This window comes from Aquarana catesbeiana, linkage group LG13 (genome assembly GCF_042186555.1).
Source record: "Aquarana catesbeiana isolate 2022-GZ linkage group LG13, ASM4218655v1, whole genome shotgun sequence".
In the NCBI taxonomy this organism is placed as follows: domain Eukaryota; kingdom Metazoa; phylum Chordata; class Amphibia; order Anura; family Ranidae; genus Aquarana; species Aquarana catesbeiana.
The window spans coordinates 101,477,547-101,496,537 of NC_133336.1; the positions used below are offsets into that span (position 1 = coordinate 101,477,547).

Below are 18,991 nucleotides of genomic sequence, written 5' to 3' on the forward strand. Positions count from 1 at the left end.
TACACACTGACAGGAAGCATCAATGAACTACTTGCTCAACAGCACCCTGGTAGTTCATTGAGAAATACATGCCAACACCTGCAAAGGCTGTCCATATTTGTAGTTCTACCATTCACAGAACTCCATGACATGGCCCTGGCCTGCTGTCATAGCAGGGACTTGGGGTGCGGGGGCAGGTACAACAGTAACATGGTACATGTTACTTCCTGAATACCGGTGTAACATGTAACATGTTATAAAATGTGAACTTATTCTTTAATCACTTACCAAGTATGCACCTTCTTCATCTTTTAATCCCTGCTTTTGTTCCAGTTCAAAGCTGAACTCTAGGAATCCAGCCACTCTGATAAATGTGCTGGCATGCTGTGTGTAAAGCCAGCCATAGGCTTTTCAAATCCATGTATGGAAAGGCTGAATTTACCCAAGTTTATCAATCTATCAACTTGGATACAACCAGATTTCATATGCGATTATTGCTAGTGGCTATTATAGCCACCAGCAATAATCACTGTGTTCTCCCAGCGGAGGTAGCCCTGCCACAGGGAGAACACAATGGCTCAGCGGGAGGGATTCCCCAATCAACACTAACTGTGTTGATGGGGAAATCAAGGTCGTTGCAGGAGAGAAAATCGCTCCATCTATGGCCTGCTTTAAAGCGGGATTCCGACTGTAAAAAAAAAAAAATGAAAAGTTAGCAGCTACAAACACTGTAGCTGCTGACTTTAAATAAGTACTTACCTGTCCTGGGTGCCCGCTATGTCGACCGGCCGAGACCGACCCATCCCTCGGCTCTCAGGTCCCGGCACCGCCATCCTAGGTAAGGGAAACAGGCAGTGGAGCCTTGCGGCTTCACTGCCAGTTTCCTACTGCGCACGTGCGAGCAGCGCGGCGCTCTGTGATTGGCCCCGTGGTGTTCTGGGAACACACACAGTTCCCAGAAGACAACGGGGCCACTCACCGAGGAGCAGAAGACGCCGCGGAAAAGGAAGAGGCAGATTAGGAAGACTACCTAGCAACAAGGGTTTAGGTAAGTTTAAATTTTTTTTTTTTCAAATGTTTTTTTAAAAATTTTTTTTTAGGATTTTTGGTGTAATTTTTTTTTCAGGGTGGCCCTCCACTTTAAGTCCAATGAGGTGCATGCAGCCTTCCAGCCGCTACACTCTGGGGCTCTGACATTAACGATGCTGTGTTTTCACACACAGCATCTCTGCCTGCCCCTCCGCTCTGCTGCCTAACCACAGAAGCTTTTTTATTTTTTGAATGAGTTCACAAAATACAAGGGAGTCTGTGAATGGGCAGCAGAGGGGCAGGCACAGCAGGACGTAGGTGCTGAAAGAGCTGAGACCAGCTTAGATAAGAAGGTACAGCATTGATGCAAGAGCTATCGTTCTGGAGCTCCATAAAACTGGCAGATGTAAATTAAAGGGATAAGTTCACGTAGCGACATGCACCTCATTGGACTTAACTCATTGTATGCCTGCATATTTATCAAAGTGGCTGAATTCCTGGAATCCAGCTTTAAGTTAGTGCCATCCTTCCCCTGCTCCTCCCCCTTTTTTCTCCAAAAATAACAGACTCGCTGGACAGTGCACTGTCCACTGTTAACTCTTTTACCTGTGAAAAACAGAAGCTCAGGGAAGCAGCACTGAGATAGCAGGAGCCAGCAGCACTAAAAGTTGTAAACTGCCATTGCTGGGGTAAGAATTTTAACAAATAGTTTAATGGGGAATGTTTATTTTTATGTGCTCACTAGTCAATGGAATGCTGTCTATTGCAGTGACCACATACAAAACACTCAATAAAAAGTGAAATATCATTGCAAAATGTAGCGCAATCAGGTAATAGTCAACAATAACTCAAATGACTTAAGACAAACCTTCCTCCACACTGCTCCCGGAGCACGTAGGATGGACATTCCACAGTGTTTGCATAAACGAAGCATCCACCTGAATATTTCCCATTCCATTAGATATGGAGAGATGCTATGGGATAAAATTAAGAATTATTTACATGTGCTGTAAACACATTTCTAAAGAGAAGTTGAGCACTGATTCTGCAAAAGACATATATAAAATGTACTTTGTCTTATCTTGTGCGGGGTAAAACAATATGGTTGGCATTTTAAGTGTAGAGAAACAGGGTCCCCTTTTGTCAATTGCTGGCACAAATCACTAAAAGTCATTTTGACAAAGTTCCCTTTCAACAAACGACTTATTTAGATAAACAGGAATACTACCAGCCTTAGCAGAACAAAGCATCTTTTTGCCTGCTCAGCTCACCCTAAGCACACCTAAGGTAAAGGCTAAGGTAAATAACATATTGTGTTGTCTCTAATCTCAGTGAACACCACGTAAAACAACATTTATTGTTTCAAATGCTAGTAAGTTTAAATCAGTGACAATCATTCCACTTTTTAAAAATGCACAATCACTTTTAGAGTTCTTAAAGCTGAATTCCAGGAATTCAGCTACTTTGTAAAAACTGCAGGCATACCATGAGTTAAGTATAATAAGATGCCTGCCACCTCATAGACTTATCTCTATTATTTACATCGGACAGGTTTATTGTGTCTCAGGAAGATAACTTCTGGAGCTCCAAGGCTGCTCACTGTGGTCTCAGTTCCTTCAAGAGCAGAGTCGCTGGAACTGCTAACCCTGCCCCTCCCCTCCTTCTGCCCATTCGCAGAAGCCTTTGTAATATGTGAACACTTTCTGAAAAAATACAAAGACTTTTTTGAATGGGTAGTAGAGGGGAGGGACGGGCATATCTGCTCTGTGCATATAGATAAAAGAGAAATCGCCGAGGTGATGTGCACCTGCCACATAAACACGGTCGGATTTTCCGACGGGAAATGTTCGATGGGAACTTGGTGTCGGAAATTCAGACCGTGTGTAGGCTCCATCGGACATTTTCCCTCAGAATTTCCGACAAACAAAATTTGAGATCTGGATCTCAAATTTTCCAACAACAAAATCTGTTGTCGGAAATTCTGATCGTGTGTACACAATTCCGATGCACAAAATTCCACACATGCTCGGAATCAAGCAGAAGAGCCGCACTGGCTATTAAACTTCATTTTTCTTGGCTCGTCGTACGTGTTGTACGCCACCGCGTTCTTGACAAGATTTGTGTGACCATGTGTATGCAAGACAATTTTGAGCCAACATCCGTTGGAAAAAAACCATGGATTTTGATGTTGGAATGTGCGATCGCATGTACGTGGCATTATAGTGTGCCTGCACTTTTTGCTAAGTTGCTGAAATGCTGGAATTCAGCTGTACTTTTGCACATTTTTCAACATCGGATCAGTGGGCCTTTTTTCACAGTGCTGTTTATGAATGGCACTGGATAACTAATCATCAAGTGACTAATACTCCGAGTAGTCACTTTGTAACTAAGTGCTTGTTATTAAACAGCTGGGTACACAGAGACACTGTCCTCTGAGGGGCTGATTAAAAATGCGATTACTGTGATCGGTTATTAAAGTGCTCACATATTACTGTTTACAGTACTGATTCCTCCCCTTCTCCTTACAAAAGGGAAAGGAGGGAGATTCTGTAATTGTGAATAAGGAGCTGCAGATCCATTCATCCTCTTTCACTGACACAAGGATCGTTTTTATAAACCCTTTCATGCCTCCTCCTCTCCTACACATACTAGCTCCATATAGTCTCTCTAGTGACCTGCACATTGCCCCTTTTTCTTCCCTTATCCTGTACATCTGAACATTAACCTCTTCATCTCCATGATGCTACTGTATGTGACCTGTACATTAACCCTTTCACTTCCTCCTACAATAATGGATACCTGGTACACCATTGTTAAGCTTTGTGTTTAAACTCGGTAGCAATATTTTTCTTCAATTCCAAAAAAACTTTGGCAAAAAATGAGATCACCTCAGGGTCTCTACTTTCCAAAAAAGTGTAATTTCAGAGTTTTTGTACTATTCAGGCATTTTTATTTTTCAAAATTTTTGGTTGTTTTTTCCTTTTTTAGTAAAAAACAGTGGTTATTAAATACCACCAAAAGAAAGTTTGTTCTAAAAAAATGATATAAATATGATCTAAAACTCATTTGCCTGCAATGTTGCTTAACAGAGCAGTTGTCAAACAATCACAGAGCATGAAAACTGAAAAATGGTCTGGAAGGCTGCTATCATCAGGTGACTGGACACTTGCAAGCTTTTAAGGACATGCCCCCTAGGCATCCCCCTATAATCCTACCCCACCCTGTCAGTCCTCAGTTTTGTAGCAAGCAATGCAGAGTGACACAGGAGTAGAAGGGAGTGTGGCCTGTGTACTGTACTCCAAGATATGGAATTTACAGGTAAGCCATAATTACTTTTGTTATTATCATACATTGCAGGGCACAGGCAAAGTATTCACAGACACTGGGACGTACCCAAGCAATAAATGAGAAGGGTGGGCAACAACTAGCAAACAGACCTGTGCCACAGAACTGTGCCAACAACAAAAAGGGTCAAAAAACCCCAATTCATTGTGCTTCTGTAAGAACCTTGTGGGCGGAAGCTGCATCCACAGTAGACTGGACATCCAACTGGTAGAAAATTTAAAAAAAGGTATAAACAGAGAACCAGGTGGCAGCCTTACAAAACTGGGCAACAGAGGATTGATGACTGAATGCCTAGGAAAGACGCACAATCTAGTGGAATGAGTGCATAAACGCACATGAGCAGTCTTGTCCTTTAGAAGCACTTGTGATGAGCTATCTTATATCCATCTAGCATAGGTGGACTTTTAAGCAGGATGTCCCTTGCAAGGTATTGAGGGTAGGGCAAATAGCCTGTCCTTTTTTTCACTTCTTTATTTAATTTTTTCCTTGTCATACAAAGTCACCAGGGTCAAGCAAACAAACCCAGAAGATAGCAACATAACAAAAGACAAAACCTTCAGGCCGAAACCTCATTAAGCTTCAAAATTACATTTAGAGTCTGTCTTTCTAATTTAAGAAGTGAAGAGCATTTTTGGAAGTTTTGGATATCAACCTACGAAGAAAGGGTGGCCTTGGGCATAATACTACAATTTCCTGAAGAATGAGTAATGGCTCCTTAGAAGAGTGGGCTGCTAGCTACAAGACACATCTGACAGATGTGAGAGCAACCAAGAAGGCCAACAGGAGAGATCATCTAAGGGGATTTCCCTGATGGCTTTAAATGGTGGTTTCTGCAGAGCAGAGAGAAACACACTGAGGTTCCAAGGAAGCAAAGAGTACTTTAAGGGGGTCCTGATTGGAGATACGCCTTGTATAGAGGTTTTGAAAAGGTAGAGCAAGGCAAAGGGTTTTTGAAAAATAATGGTCAAGGCCAAAGTCTGACCTTTCAATGTGCTTAAGATCATGTTTTGGTCCAGTCCTGATCATAGAAAGGTCCGAATATGAGGCACAGAGTAATCTCTGGGGTTGAAGTGCCTGTGTTCACACCAATAGTAGATCATTTTGAAAGTGACTTTTCTTGCTTTTAGCTAAGTAGGGTTGATAGATTTAGAGACCCCTTTGTCTCTTAAGACATGGGCTTCAACAGTCATGTCATTAAAGCCAGTGACTGAGAAACAAGATAAAGTAAGGGGCCCTGAGAATGCAGGTCATGTCTTGTGGGAAAAGGCAAAGGGTCATCTAGAAGTCTAAATATGTTTATATACCAGGCTCCTCTGGGGCAGTTTGGTTCAATGAGAAAAAACTGTTTCTTCTCTTGCTCTATTTTGCAGAGCAGTTAAAGCAAAATTTCATGAAGGGAAGGTAAATCTTAACCTGGACTGAGACCAGGGAATTATCATGGAATACAAAGCCAGTCCTTGGTCCAGGCAACAAACCAAGGTAACTTGTTGTTGAATCTGAGGCCTCATCTCTAACATATCAAGTTGAAGATGTTAAGGTGAAGGGCCCATTCATCTTGGTCAAGGCAGTGACTGCCTTCCAATCATCTACTCTTGGGACGTGGAAAGCAAACATCGCTGGACAGTGTTTCTCCATCCATGAGATGATCAGGCTTGCTTCCCTCAAGGAAGCATGCCTCCCGGTATCCCCTTGGTGAATAATGTAGGCCACAGCCATTGTAAGAGAAACCCGGTGGACAAGCGCGCATTGGCGTGCAGGCACGATCATACCAGGGTATGCACAAGGAGAAGCATGTATTGGCACATGCGTGAACACACGCAGGCGTGAGCAGGCTCGTGCGTGCACACACGTGCACGCACTGGCGCCAGTCAGCCTATTTAAACCAAGCAATGACACACACACATTGCTGAGTGGTCTTTCAGCTTGTTCCTGTTAACCTGTGCTTTGATCTGTTCCAGTTACCTGTGTTTGACCCAACTTCTCCTGTACCTTTCTTTGGACTTCCGCCTGCCTACCTGTGACCTTGGCTTGTGTTTGACTCTGCTCCTGTCTCATGCTTCTGTACCTTGTTGCCCGATTGTATACTGAACCCGGCCTGTATCCTGCTCTGCCCGGCTGCTGATGACCCCCTGGATTATGTTCCGGCAACGCTTCTTCCTGCTGACTAGCGACACAGTGTTCCAGTTTCCAGTACCTGTCCGGTGATCTACGGCCATCGGGTTACTGTCAAGCCTCTGCTGAGGTCACCTGCTAAACCGGCTCTTGTGGCATTCTGTGTCCTTCACTCCCTGTCATCTCTATCAGGGCGTTGGACAGGAGGTGCAAGAGAGGCCCTCTCTTCAGCTCGATTTCCACCAGGTACGTGACAGTACCACTCAGCCAGATGTCGGAGATCGAGAGAGGGGCTTCGCCTCTGGAGATGCAATGCCAGCAACTTGCCTCTCTTACCCAGGCAGCCAGCACCCTGCAAGAAAGCTACCTCCAGCTGGAGGGTCGCATCAAATCCACAGACTTCACCTCAGCCACTTCAGTACCTGCTACCGCACCTGGCCATCCCACGTCTGAACAGACTGTTCCCGCATCCACAGGAACTATGCCACCACCGGAACCCAGAGTTCCTGCACCAGAGAGATTTTCAGGCGACCAGCACAAGTTCCGGGCATTTAAGAACTCTTGTGAACTTTACTTTGCCCTGCAACCAAGAATGTTCTCACTTGAAACCACCAAGGTGGGTTTTGCCATATCCTTGCTTCTTGGAGAATCACAACCTTGGGCCCATCAGCTCATGGAACAGAACAGTACCATCTTGGACTCTCTCTCTTCATTCTTTGAAGTGATGGCTCAGCTTTACGGTGACCCCTAACGTTCAGCTACTGCAGAGTCTACTCTCCATACACTATGGCTAGGTCACCGACCTGCTGAGGACTATGTTGCCAAATTCCATCTGTGGGCCTCCGATACAGGTTGGAATGACGCCGCCCTATGGCATCAATTCCGCATTGGCCTGTCTGAAGGGCTCAAAGATGAACTTGCTCGAGTGGGGATCCCCAATTCCCTCGATAACCTATTTTGCCTTGCCATTCAACTTCATTGTAGAATTAGAGAAAGGAGAACTAGGAGAGCTGGCGGAACCACTATGCCCACTGGTCCTCGGGCAAAGCCCCTACAACTAGGACTTTTGCGTTCTCCACTCACTAGTGAAGAAAAGCTGCGAAGATGCCGGAATAACTTGTGTCTATATTGTGGGGTAGCGGGACATTATCTTCAAAACTGCCCTGTGAGGCCCACAAGGACCAAGACCATCCCTTCTACGTACCTTGCCAACTGTTGTGTGGGAAAGGGATTTGCGCATGTCACCTTGTTCCTGTCACTTCAGTTCCCCGGAGGGAACATCCAAGTTCTATCTACAGTTGATTCTGGAGCTTGCAGCTGCTTCATGGATAAAGACTTTGACATCACCAAATCCCTTTGCAAGCAAAGACGCACCAGTTAGCCATCCTTCTGGCTGATGGATCCCGTCTCAGGTCTGGGCCTACAACGCCAGGAGGATGGCCCGATGCTGGCTGTATCCGATATTGGTCATCGGAAATATTTACGTCTTGACATTATTCTGTCTTCGTTTCCCATTATCCTGGGCATCCCCTGGTTACAAGCCCACAACCCACAGATAAATTGGGCATTGGGAAAAATTACTTTTCCATCCACCTACTGCCAGCAATCCTGCCTTCACCCCATTTCTATGGGATCTGCACCCCTTCTGGGCATACATACTGACTCTCCTGTGTCACAGCTCATACCTGCAGTGTATCATGAATTCCTGGAGGTCTTCGATAAACAGAAAGCAGACATCCTGCCACCTTACCACCCGTACGACTGTCCAATTGAACGTTTATCAGGCGCTGAAATAGCTTTCGGGCGCATCTTCCCTCTTTCCGAAGTAGAGATTAAAGCATTATGTCAGTACATTGATGACAACTTGGAGAAGTGCTTCACCTGGCCTTCCACATACCCCGTGGGTGCTGGAATTTTCTTTGTAGAAAAAAAGGATCATACCCTTTGTCCCTGTGTTGATTACTGGGAATTAAATAAAATTACCGACAAAAACAGATATCCTTTACCCCTGGTTACAGAACTATATAACGCTTCTAAACCTAGTGCGGATCCGCAAAGGAGATGAATGCAAGAGAGCCTTCCGCACTAGATTCGGACATTACAAATACCTCGTTATGCCCTTTGTGTTGTGCAATGCTCCAACAACATTTCAGCATTTCATCAATGATATTTTCAGAGACTTTCTTGACCTTTTCCTGATCGTATATATCAAGATGATATCCTCATCTTCTCCACTTCCATTACAGCACACTGTGAACACGTTAAAAAGGTTCTCAGCCGATTAAGAGATCATGGACTGTACGCGAAGGCCGAGAAGTGTAAACTTGAAAAAAAGACGATTCAGTTCTTGGGAGTTATCATTTCTACTTCAGGTATTTCCATGGATCCCCAGAAGGTCAAATCTATCCTCGAATGGCCCACTCCTACAGACAAAAAGAGTACATAGAGCTTCAAAGGATTTGCCAACTTTTACCACAAGTTTATTAAAGACTTCTCTGCTATCATTTCTTCTGTTATCCAGCTGACAAAACAGAATGCCCGTTTCCAGTGGACATCTGCAGCACAAGCAGCATTCGACCAGTTAAAGACTCTGTTTACTACAGCACCTATCCTGCAACATCCAGATCTTGCATCACCATATGTCTTTGAGGTGGATGCCTTGGAGAATGCCGTGGGTTCCATCTTATCACAGCGTCAGGGAACAAAGTCTCTGTTACACCCCATTGCTTTCTTTTCTAGGAAACTCAGCCCTGCAGAAAGAAATTATGATGTGGGAGATCGGGAGTTACTGGCAATTAAGACAGCCTTGGAAGAATGGTGTTACTTGTTGGAAAGAGCAGCTCACCCCATTTTGATCTTTACCGATCACAAGAACCTCGAGTACCTCAGGACAACAAAATGACTAAGCCAGGTGGGCACTATTCTTCTCCCGCGTCTTCTTCCATATCACCTACAGACCAGGTTCCAAGAATGTCAAGCCTGAGGCGCTATCCCGCATGTACCCAGAGGAAGGTGAAAGACACCATCAGGCAGACACAATCTGCCGGCCCAAAGTTTCCTGCTACTACAGGCAGATTTAATTACCCAGCTTAAACAAGCTTCCACAAGGGACGTTCTGCCACCAGGTTTTTGCCTTCAGGAATAAGAGGGGTTATTTCTGCACAACCAAAAGGTGTATGTACCCCCAAGTCTGTGCCCCAAGATCCTCAGCCTGTGTCATGATCACCCCTTGGCGGGACATTTTGGGGTAACCAAGACAACACAGCTTGTGCAACGTTCCTTCTGGTGGCCAAGTTTAAGATCCAATTGCAAGGATTATGTTGGTACCTGTGGAGTCTGCATCCGAAACAAGAATGACAAGACCAAATCTTGGGGTCTGTTAAGACCTTTGCCTATTCCCAAGAGACCATGGGAAATGATCAATATGGATTTTATTGTTGAACTTCCCCCATCTGAGAGGTTCATTACCATCTTCGTGATCATTGACAGATTAACGAAGATGGCTCATTTCATTCCTATGTTAGGAACCCCCTCAGAAATGGAGACCGGTCATGCCTTCATCAAGGAAGTGGTTAGGCTTCACGGGGTACCCAGCAGCATCACTTCCGATCGAGGAGTACAATTCACGTCCAGATTCTAGAAAGATCTTTGCAGGATACTTAAGATGGAAACTTGTTTCTCATCAGCCTATGATTCCACAGACGAATGGCCAAACAGAGCGAACAAATCAGACTCTGGAACAGTATCTTCGGTGCTTCTCATCCTTTGCCCAAGATGACGGGGCATCATTGTTACCCCTGGCAGAGTTCGCATACAATGATGCAGTTCATTCAGCCACAGGACAAGCCCTGTTCTTTGCAAATTATGGGTATTTCCCAGTCTTCATACCCGACGTCTTGCCTGATTCCTCGGTCCCCGCAGTCCAAGAAAGAATAAGTGCTCTTCAGTAAAATTACAAAGTATTACAAGATGCTATTTCCAAGACTCAACGGGACAATAACAAATTATTTGACAGAAAAAGAAGAGGAGACCTGAAGCTTCAAATAGGAGACAAGGTTTGGCCAACTTAAAATTGTCATGTCCATCTAAGAAGCTCAGACCTAGATATATGGGTCCATTCCCAGTTAAGAGACAAATTAATCCAGCAGCCTACGAACTTGTACTCCCAGAGACCTAAAAAATCCATCCTGTCTTCCACGTGTCCTTACTAAAGATTGCAAGGCTAAACCCATTTCCTGGTCGTGAGTCAGGTCCACCAGCACCTATAATAATCGACGGTAAAGAGGAATATGAGGTTGAGAGAATTGTGGATTGTAGGAAAAGAAGGGACACCATCCAGTACTTGATTAAATGGAAAGGTTACAGACCAGAAGAAAACTCCTGGGAACCAGAATCCAATCTCCATGCCAAAAGATGAATACAGGAATTCTTCCAGGCTCACCCCGATAAAATGTTACAAATGGGCATCCAGGGGTTGCCCATTGGGGGGGCAATGTAAGAGAAACCTGGTTGACAAGCGCACATTGGTGCGCAGGCACGGGCATACCAGGGTATGCACAAGGAGAAGCATGTATTGGCGCATGCGCGAGCGCATGCGTAAGCACACGCAGGCGCTAGCAGGCACGCGTGCACACACACGTGCACGCACTGGTGCCAGTCAGCCTATTTAAACCAAGCAATGACACACACACATTGTTGAGTAGTCTTTCAGCTTGTTCCTGTTAACCTGTGCTTTGATCTGTTGCAGTTACCTGTGTTTGACCCGGCTTCTCCTGTACCTTCCTTTGGACTTCCGCCTGCCTACCTGTGACCTTGGCTTGTGTTTGACTCTGCTTCTATCTCATGCTCCTGTACATCACTGCCTGATTGTGTACCAAACCTGGCCTTTACCCTGTCCCTGCCTCAGCCTCACAATCCTGTACCTACTCTGCCCGGTTGTTGATGACCCCCTGGCTTATGTTTCGGCAACGCTTCTGCCTGCTGATCTATCGTCACGGTGTTCCAGTTTCCAGTACCTGTCTGATGATCTACGGCCAACGGGTTCCTGTCAAGCCTAAGCTGGTGTCACCTGGTAAACTGGCCCTCATGACACTCTGTGTCCTTCACTCAGTGTCATCTCTATCAGGCGCATTGGACAGGAGGTGCAAGAGAAGCCCTCTCTTCAGCTCGATCTCCACCAGGCACGTGACAGCCATGGTATTATATCATTACATCTTAAATGGGTGTTCTTGCAGGAGAGTCCAATGGCGCATAGCAATCCTTATAGCTTCAAGCTCCAGGATTCTGATGGGGAGCGTGGCTTCCACTGGTGCTTAGGCTAAAAGACTGACATCTGTAATTATCACATTCCATTGATGTGACAGAAGCAGTCTCGAAATGAAATTGGGTGACTAGGACAGTTTTGAAGAAGGCTGGCATAAGACCCAGAAAAAGTCCAGTTAGCTGCTTTTGGTACACAAAAATTGCAGCAAAAGTTGGTTCCAAAACTGAGCCTGTGAGAGCAAACAGGTTCTTTAAAAGTTTGTCAAATATCCTGTCTGCGGAATCTTTGAACGAAGGAACATCTTGAATCGGTATAGTGGACTCTTGTATTACTGGATAGTGTCAGGAAGGACATACCAGGAGACAAAGATGGCTCTTCTAGAAGACAGCGTCCTGTGTATAGACACAGGCTAATTCATGTTCCTTTACATGCACATATTAGTGCGCATATTATGCTTCAGTACTATCTTGTGTACAGCATTCCAATGCATACCTGCTACCTGTTACTGGGCATCTGACTACTGTTACCCACCCGACTTGTCTTGACTACTCCTGAACTCCGCCTTTAGTGGGTGGTGGCCTGAGGCTCTCATGGGATGTGTCTAATGAACGTATATGTGTATATAATAAGCATAAGGAGCCATTAATGCTTGGTTCTGAGGAAGAAGGTACTCCTTCAAAGCGCGTCGGCCAGCAGCGGTCCTACTGCCCTCCTGGAGGCTGTTGGTTCCAGGACTGATTGCCACAAATTAGGTGGCTTTTACAAGCAATAATTCCCCACAAGTTTGTGAGTAGTTTTTAACCACTTACGGAATGCACACTATTCATGATTGTGGAGTTACAGCTATAGTACAATAAACAGGATGACCCTTGCTTACCTGTTCATGTTTCAGGTCCATATATAGAGTCCAGGCTTCGTTTGTCACAGTGAGTGTACCCCTGAAGGGGTCTTGAGGGTCTAGGTTTCATAGGAAAGGACCACGGCCCTGGACCTTAATAGCACACTGCAGTTAACTACGCGCATTGCAAAGAGTGCTTAGGTGAGCGAACAAATAAGATCCAGTACCAGAAGAAACATTACAGGCTGTGGGGTCCAGGTACATTTCCCAAGGTTTTTGGAGGTTACACCAATCAGGATGCACTGCTCCTATTATTGTTTTAGAAGACAGTGAAAAGTTGATTGAAGAATCCAAAGAAAAACAATAAACTAATTAAGCTAGTGATTTCTCTGTTAAGAATTCAATGACCTTAGGACACTAGCAAAGAACTGAGAACCCATGGAATAGGGTAGGATTATAGGGGGATGCCCAGTGAGCATGTCTTCAAAAGTTTGCCACTGTCCACTTACCTGAAAGTACCTGCCTATAACGCAAGGTCTCCATGAATATATAGCCTGTGTTCTGTATGACAGAGTCTATCAGGTCTTAATTAACAGACTCATTTAATAGACAAAATGCTCAAGCAGACATGCTTGTTTAAAAGGCTGGGAGAGGGAAAACTCAACACTGTTTCAGTAAATAGTATTGGTTAGATAACAGAGAAGAGTGAAGGTGGTACTAAAAGAATATACTGGTAGACTTTTTCATGTGTCTACCATCAAGTGATGACTCAGCTATGTCCCTAGATGAAAGAGCAGTAATCTAATGACTCTAATGACAATTAAAATATTTGTTGACATATGCCAACATCATCAATAATGGCTACTCAAAGGAACTAAAAATCTATTTTTGCTGGGCATGATTAAATCTGCCAACCCAGCCCAAAACTAAATTCAAATATAAATGTTGAGCAACTAGTTTGAAAGCTGTAAAAGTACTTTTAATGAACAAGTGAAAACTGACCTGATAAAGCTATCCAGGAGACATTGCGACTGAGCTGAAGTTAGCATAGCGCTTTCACCTATCTTGTCATATATCTCTACCTGTAACAAATTTATATTTTGTGCTTATGTCTTTTTTGCACATTGAAGAAGAATACTTACTAGGTATCTTTCAGAAGAAACACTGACTAAAATCAGATCATCTCCAATTCGAACCTTTTCTCCTTCAGATCTCTGTTTGGATGCAGGATGTATTGTCCACCAACAGGCTTCTCCTATAATAAAAAATATGGTTTAATATTGTTTCACCATAAGAATCCTTTTCAAATGTGCAATGATGACTTCCAAAAAACACGTTGAGCCACAGAAAACTGATCTGGATACACTGTATAAAATAAGGACTTGACTCATGGGTGAGCCTGATTTTCAGAGCCAATGGTTGGTTCACAATTGTGCTCGTTCACGATTATGCTATGAAGGGCTGCAGGTCCATCTCGTTTTAGGCCTCATTCACACTTGTTCAACTTCTCATGCAACTTTGGGCCTCAAAGTTGCATGGCAAGTTGCACCCCATGTTTTCCATGTTTTACTGTTCATATCTGTGCGACATAAAGTCGCAGTGACTTTAATGTAGTTCCTGCAGTATTTTGGTCCGACTTTCATGTGACTTGAGGGCATAGACTTCAAATTAAACACTTAAAAGTCACATGGAAGTCGCACCTGCATGATATACATGCCAGAATGCCAGCAAAGAAAACAAGAATGAAAAAAAACAGCGTATTGATTTTAAGGGGGAGCCCATGCCAATTTATTTTTTTTTAAATGTGGGTGCCCCCCTCCAAAATCCATACTAGACCCTTATCCAAGCATGCAGCCCGGCAGGTCAGAAAAGGGGGGGCAAGCAAACAGCCCCCCTCCTGAACCATAACAGGCCACATGCTTTCCACATTGGGGGGTTCTTTGCTGTGGGGGGGGGGCTTTTTTAGTTTTGGCATGGTATGGGCCTGGTATGGGTGGAGGGGGGCTGTTTTTTTCATTTACTTTTAATTTCCGGCATTCTTTTGTTTACATTCAGCTGTCAATAGGGAAACCCACTGACAGCTGATAAGTCATCACTCCTGGTCTGCTCCTTAACAACCAGCTATTCTTCACACAGAATTCAAATCGGCCGATCAATTTTTGATTGATTCAAATTAATATTGTTCTAAAAATTTGGAATTCATTGGAAAATAAAGAAACTAAATGAAACAAAACACATTTTTCCATTTTGCAAATGTCTAATGACTTTGTAGAGCACAAACAAAACGCAATCACATCAAAAGTTTGGTCAAAGTCAAAATCGCATCAAAGCCACAGGGTAAAGTTGCAATAGAAATCACACAATTTTTAAGTTGCACAAGTGTGAATAGACGCTTAGGAGTTATTTGTGAAAGGCAAATCCACTTTGCACTATATGTGCACTGAAAGAGCACTTGGAAGTGCAATCGCTGTAAATCTGAGGGGTAGATCTGAAGTGAGGGGAAGCTCTGCTGATTTTATCATCCAATCATGTGCAAGATAAAATGCTGTTTTTTATTTTTCCTTGCATGTCCCCCTCGGATCTACAGCAACTGCACTTGAAAGTGCACTTGTAGTGCAAAGTGGATTTGCATTTCGTAAATAACCCCCATTGTCTGCATTCCTTCGGACATCTAGCTTTTTCAAGTTGGTAGTTGAACGGAAATGGCCTAAATGAATTTGTTTAAAGATAAAAAAAAGTAGAGTGAAAAATGTTCAACTTCAGAATATTATGCAAAATTAAGGGATGCACACATTACATTCACTTCTAAACACAGCCACTTAATCACCTTTAATAGCTTTAAAAAGCTCACTGTAAGCATGCATATGCCATACCTGTGGGACCGCTGTGGAAGTAGAGAAACACAGTAATAATGACATTTCTCAATGATTGCAAGGGGTTCTCCGACTGGAGGAGGTAAAGAGGGGATGTCACAATCTCCACCCCATCCAGTCAGAGTATGTTTTGCAGAAAAATGCACAGTGTTCTGTGAATAGCGCCCATGCCAAGCAAGTGACCTCCTATGTTCGCTATGCAGCAGGGCAGTCATTTGGCACAGGACTCAGAAGAAATCACTGTTGGATTTTAATTTTCAGATGCACGTAGTCTACCCTGCTACATGACGAAATCTTGACTCTCTGCAATACATGTAACATTCAGTCCATAAGTGGATATACAAGAGAAATAGCTGAATTCATGTGGTAGTTGTTTCACAGTACTCTTTTTCCCCAGAAAAGATTTGTGAGGTCTTTATGGGTCCCAATTGCCTTGGCCATGAATCAGGGTTCCCAGTCCTTAGCCTTTAAGGACCCTTCTCCTAATCTGCATGAACACAGGGGTAGACATTTATAACTGGCAAAGTCATAGGGTCATAGGGAGGCTCTTACAGATTTTAAAAGCTCCGGTCTCTGTTACTAGACTGTTTGATCATCTACCAGCTAAAGACTGGCAAACAGCTGCAGAAAAAAAGTGAAAGAGTCCCATGCTCTTGAAGCGTAGTGCTACAAACAGAAATCTTGTCAGATCATCTGAAAAAAAAATACTAGCTGTAAACTCCCACAATCACCAAAAAATTCTCCCTTGCGTTCTTTATTGTTCAGTATAATTTTGAATAGAATTTTTAAGACGAGATAGTGTATTAAAGAATATGCACACTTGCAGGGCACTTTCACCCCCTTCCTGCCCAGGCCATTTTTCAGCTTTCAGCGCTGTCACACTTTGAATAACAATTGTGCGGTCATGCTACGCTGTAACCATGTGAAATTGTTATCATTTTCTTCACACAAATAGAGCTTTCTTTTGGTGGTATTTAATCACTGCTGGGGTTTTTATTTTTTTCCTAAAAAGACTGAAAATGTTGAAAAAAAATGTTTTCTTCTTAGTTTCTGTCAGTAAATTTTGTAAATAAGTAATTTTTCTCCTTCACTGATGTGCGCTGATGAGGCGGCACTGCTGGGCACTAATAGGCTGCACTGATGGGCACTGATGAGGTGGCACTTATGGGCACTGATGAGGCGGCACTTATGGGCACTGATTAGGTGGCATTGATGAGGAGGCACTAATATTCTGCACTTATGGACACTGATAGGTGGCACTGATATGTGGCACTGATGAGCACTGATAGGCGGCACTGATGAGTGGCACTGGTTGGCATTGATAGGTGGCACTGGTGGGCACTGATAGGTGGCATGGATAAGCGGCACTGATGGGCAGCACTAATGGGCACTGATGGGTGGCATGGATAAGCGGCACTGATGGGCACTGATGGGCAGCACTAATGGGCACTGATGGGCATTGATGGGTGGCACTGATGGGCATTAATGGGCTTTACTTATGGGCATTGATGGGCATCACTGATAGGAGGCACTGAAAGCCAGCACTGACTGGCATCACTAATGGTCACTGATTTCTGGCTGTGGTGGGCACTGATTGTTGGCAATGGTGGGCATTGATTGCTGGCACTGGCTGGCACTGGTTGCTGGCTCTGGTTGGTAATGGTTGATGGCACTGGTGGCGCTCTAATGTAATCAGGGCACTGATCATCACGCCACCCCTCTTTTCCTGCGGCCTGCCAGCTTGCGTGCTCAGATAAGGGTCTGATATGGATTTTTGGGGGGACCCCCATGCCATTTTTTTTTTAAATTTTGGTGCGGGGTTCCCCTTAATATCCATACCAGACCTGAAGGGCCTGCTTTGGAATTTAGGGGGACCCCCGCGCAATTTTTTTTTTAAATTTTGGTTCGGGGTTCCCCTTAATATTCATACCAGACCCAAAGGGCCTCGTAATAGACTGTGGGGAATCCCATGCCGTTTTTTCAATGACTTTTGTGTTTATTTCCGGAACCGACAATTCATTATAGCCGCGAGTACTTTTAAATGACTTTTTTTCCTTTAGAAATGTAATTTTGTGCAGGGACTGTTGTAAACACGGAAACATGCGCCAATTTACAGGCATACTATAGACACCCCCAGGTACTAAATTTTCACTTTTATTGTTTCCCTTTAGGCATTATTAAAATCACTGCTCCCGAAAAAACTGAAGTTTTTTTTGCATTCATACATGTCCCCTGGGGCAGGACCCAGGCCCCCAAACACTTTTTATGACAATAACTTGCATATAAGCCTTTAAAATTAGCACTTTTGATTTCTCCCATAGACTTTTAAAGGGTGTTCCGCAGCTTTCGAATTTGCCGCGAACACCCCAAATTGTTCGCTAACAGGCGAACACCCTCATCCCTACTGTATATATATATATATATATATACATACAGTGCCTGAAATAGTAGTCATACCCCTTGAAATTTTCCAAATTGTATCATTTTACAAACAAAAACTTAAATGTGGATATTGGGATTCTATGTGACAGACCAACACAAAGTGACACATAATTGTGAAGTGAAAGGAAAATGATATATGGTTTTTAATTTTTTTACAAATAAATACTGTGTTTCCCTGAAAATAAGCCCGGGTCTTATAATAATTTTGGTAACCAAAACCACACTAGGGCTTATTTTCAGGGGATGTCTTATTTACGGTATGTACAATGATCTTAAAGTGGTTGTAACCCCAAAAAAATAAAAATAATTTTCCTTTAAAGCATGATAGATTGCATAGTGCTTCTGCTGTGTCATTTATCCATCTCCTGTGTCCCCTGTCTCCCCCCCCCCCCCCCCCCCCCCCCGTCAGGTCAGGATTCAGTATTTTGACATAAAAAGCATCTTAAAATCCATGTTTATAGAATTATGCAATTCGTTTTGTAGGAATTGTGCCGGTGTGGGGTGCAGCGTGTCTCCCTTTGTGATTTTTTTGTGGGAAATACCTTTGTTGCAGCTCCCCTGGGTGTCGCATGGTCTGCCTGGGCTCCTCTTCTCTGCTCCGGGATCCCTGCTGGCGTCGGCCCGCTCCGTGCACTGGGGAGGGGGGGCCCCGGGCGTCGGGCGGGAGGAGAGCAGAGGAGGGGGGAGCCGGTGTCCCGCTGGCGTCGGCCCGCTCCATCCGCTGAGGAGGGAGGGGCTGCAGGCATCGGGCGGGAGGAGAGTGGAGTGGGGGAGCCGCTGTCCTGCTGGCGTTGGCCCGATCTGTGCGCTGGGGAGGGGGGGGGGGGCGCTGTGTCAGCCAGGAAGAGAGGAGAAGACCTCCAGCGAGTCTGTAAATAGGGTGTTTTACACGGTGCAATTACAAAGGGAGACACGCATACCTTATGGAGGTGTAATCATTCTGCAAGGTGGAATAAAAAAATTTTTAACAAATTTTACTAGGGCTTTTTTTCGGGGTAGGGCTTATATTGCGGCCCTCCCCGAGAATCATGCTAGGTCTTATTATCGGGGTAGGTCTTATTTTCGGGGAAACACGGTATGTGAAAAGTGTGGTGTGCATTTGTATTCAGC

At 44.2% G+C, this 18,991-nt stretch overlaps 1 protein-coding gene across 7 annotated transcripts in view; it reads right to left on the reverse strand.

The window, feature by feature from the left end:
* The window catches only part of RYR3 (ryanodine receptor 3), a 1,082,755-nt gene that overhangs the window by 743,067 nt on the left and 320,697 nt on the right, over positions 1-18,991 (reverse strand). For all 7 annotated transcript variants that reach the window (XM_073608696.1, XM_073608694.1, XM_073608691.1 and 4 more), the window contains 2 exons: positions 13,709-13,821; positions 1,877-1,982 (listed from right to left, as the gene is read on the reverse strand). In XM_073608696.1, coding sequence (XP_073464797.1) covers positions 1,877-1,982; positions 13,709-13,821 — 219 coding nt within the window. The remainder of the gene's footprint in view (positions 1-1,876; positions 1,983-13,708; positions 13,822-18,991) is intronic.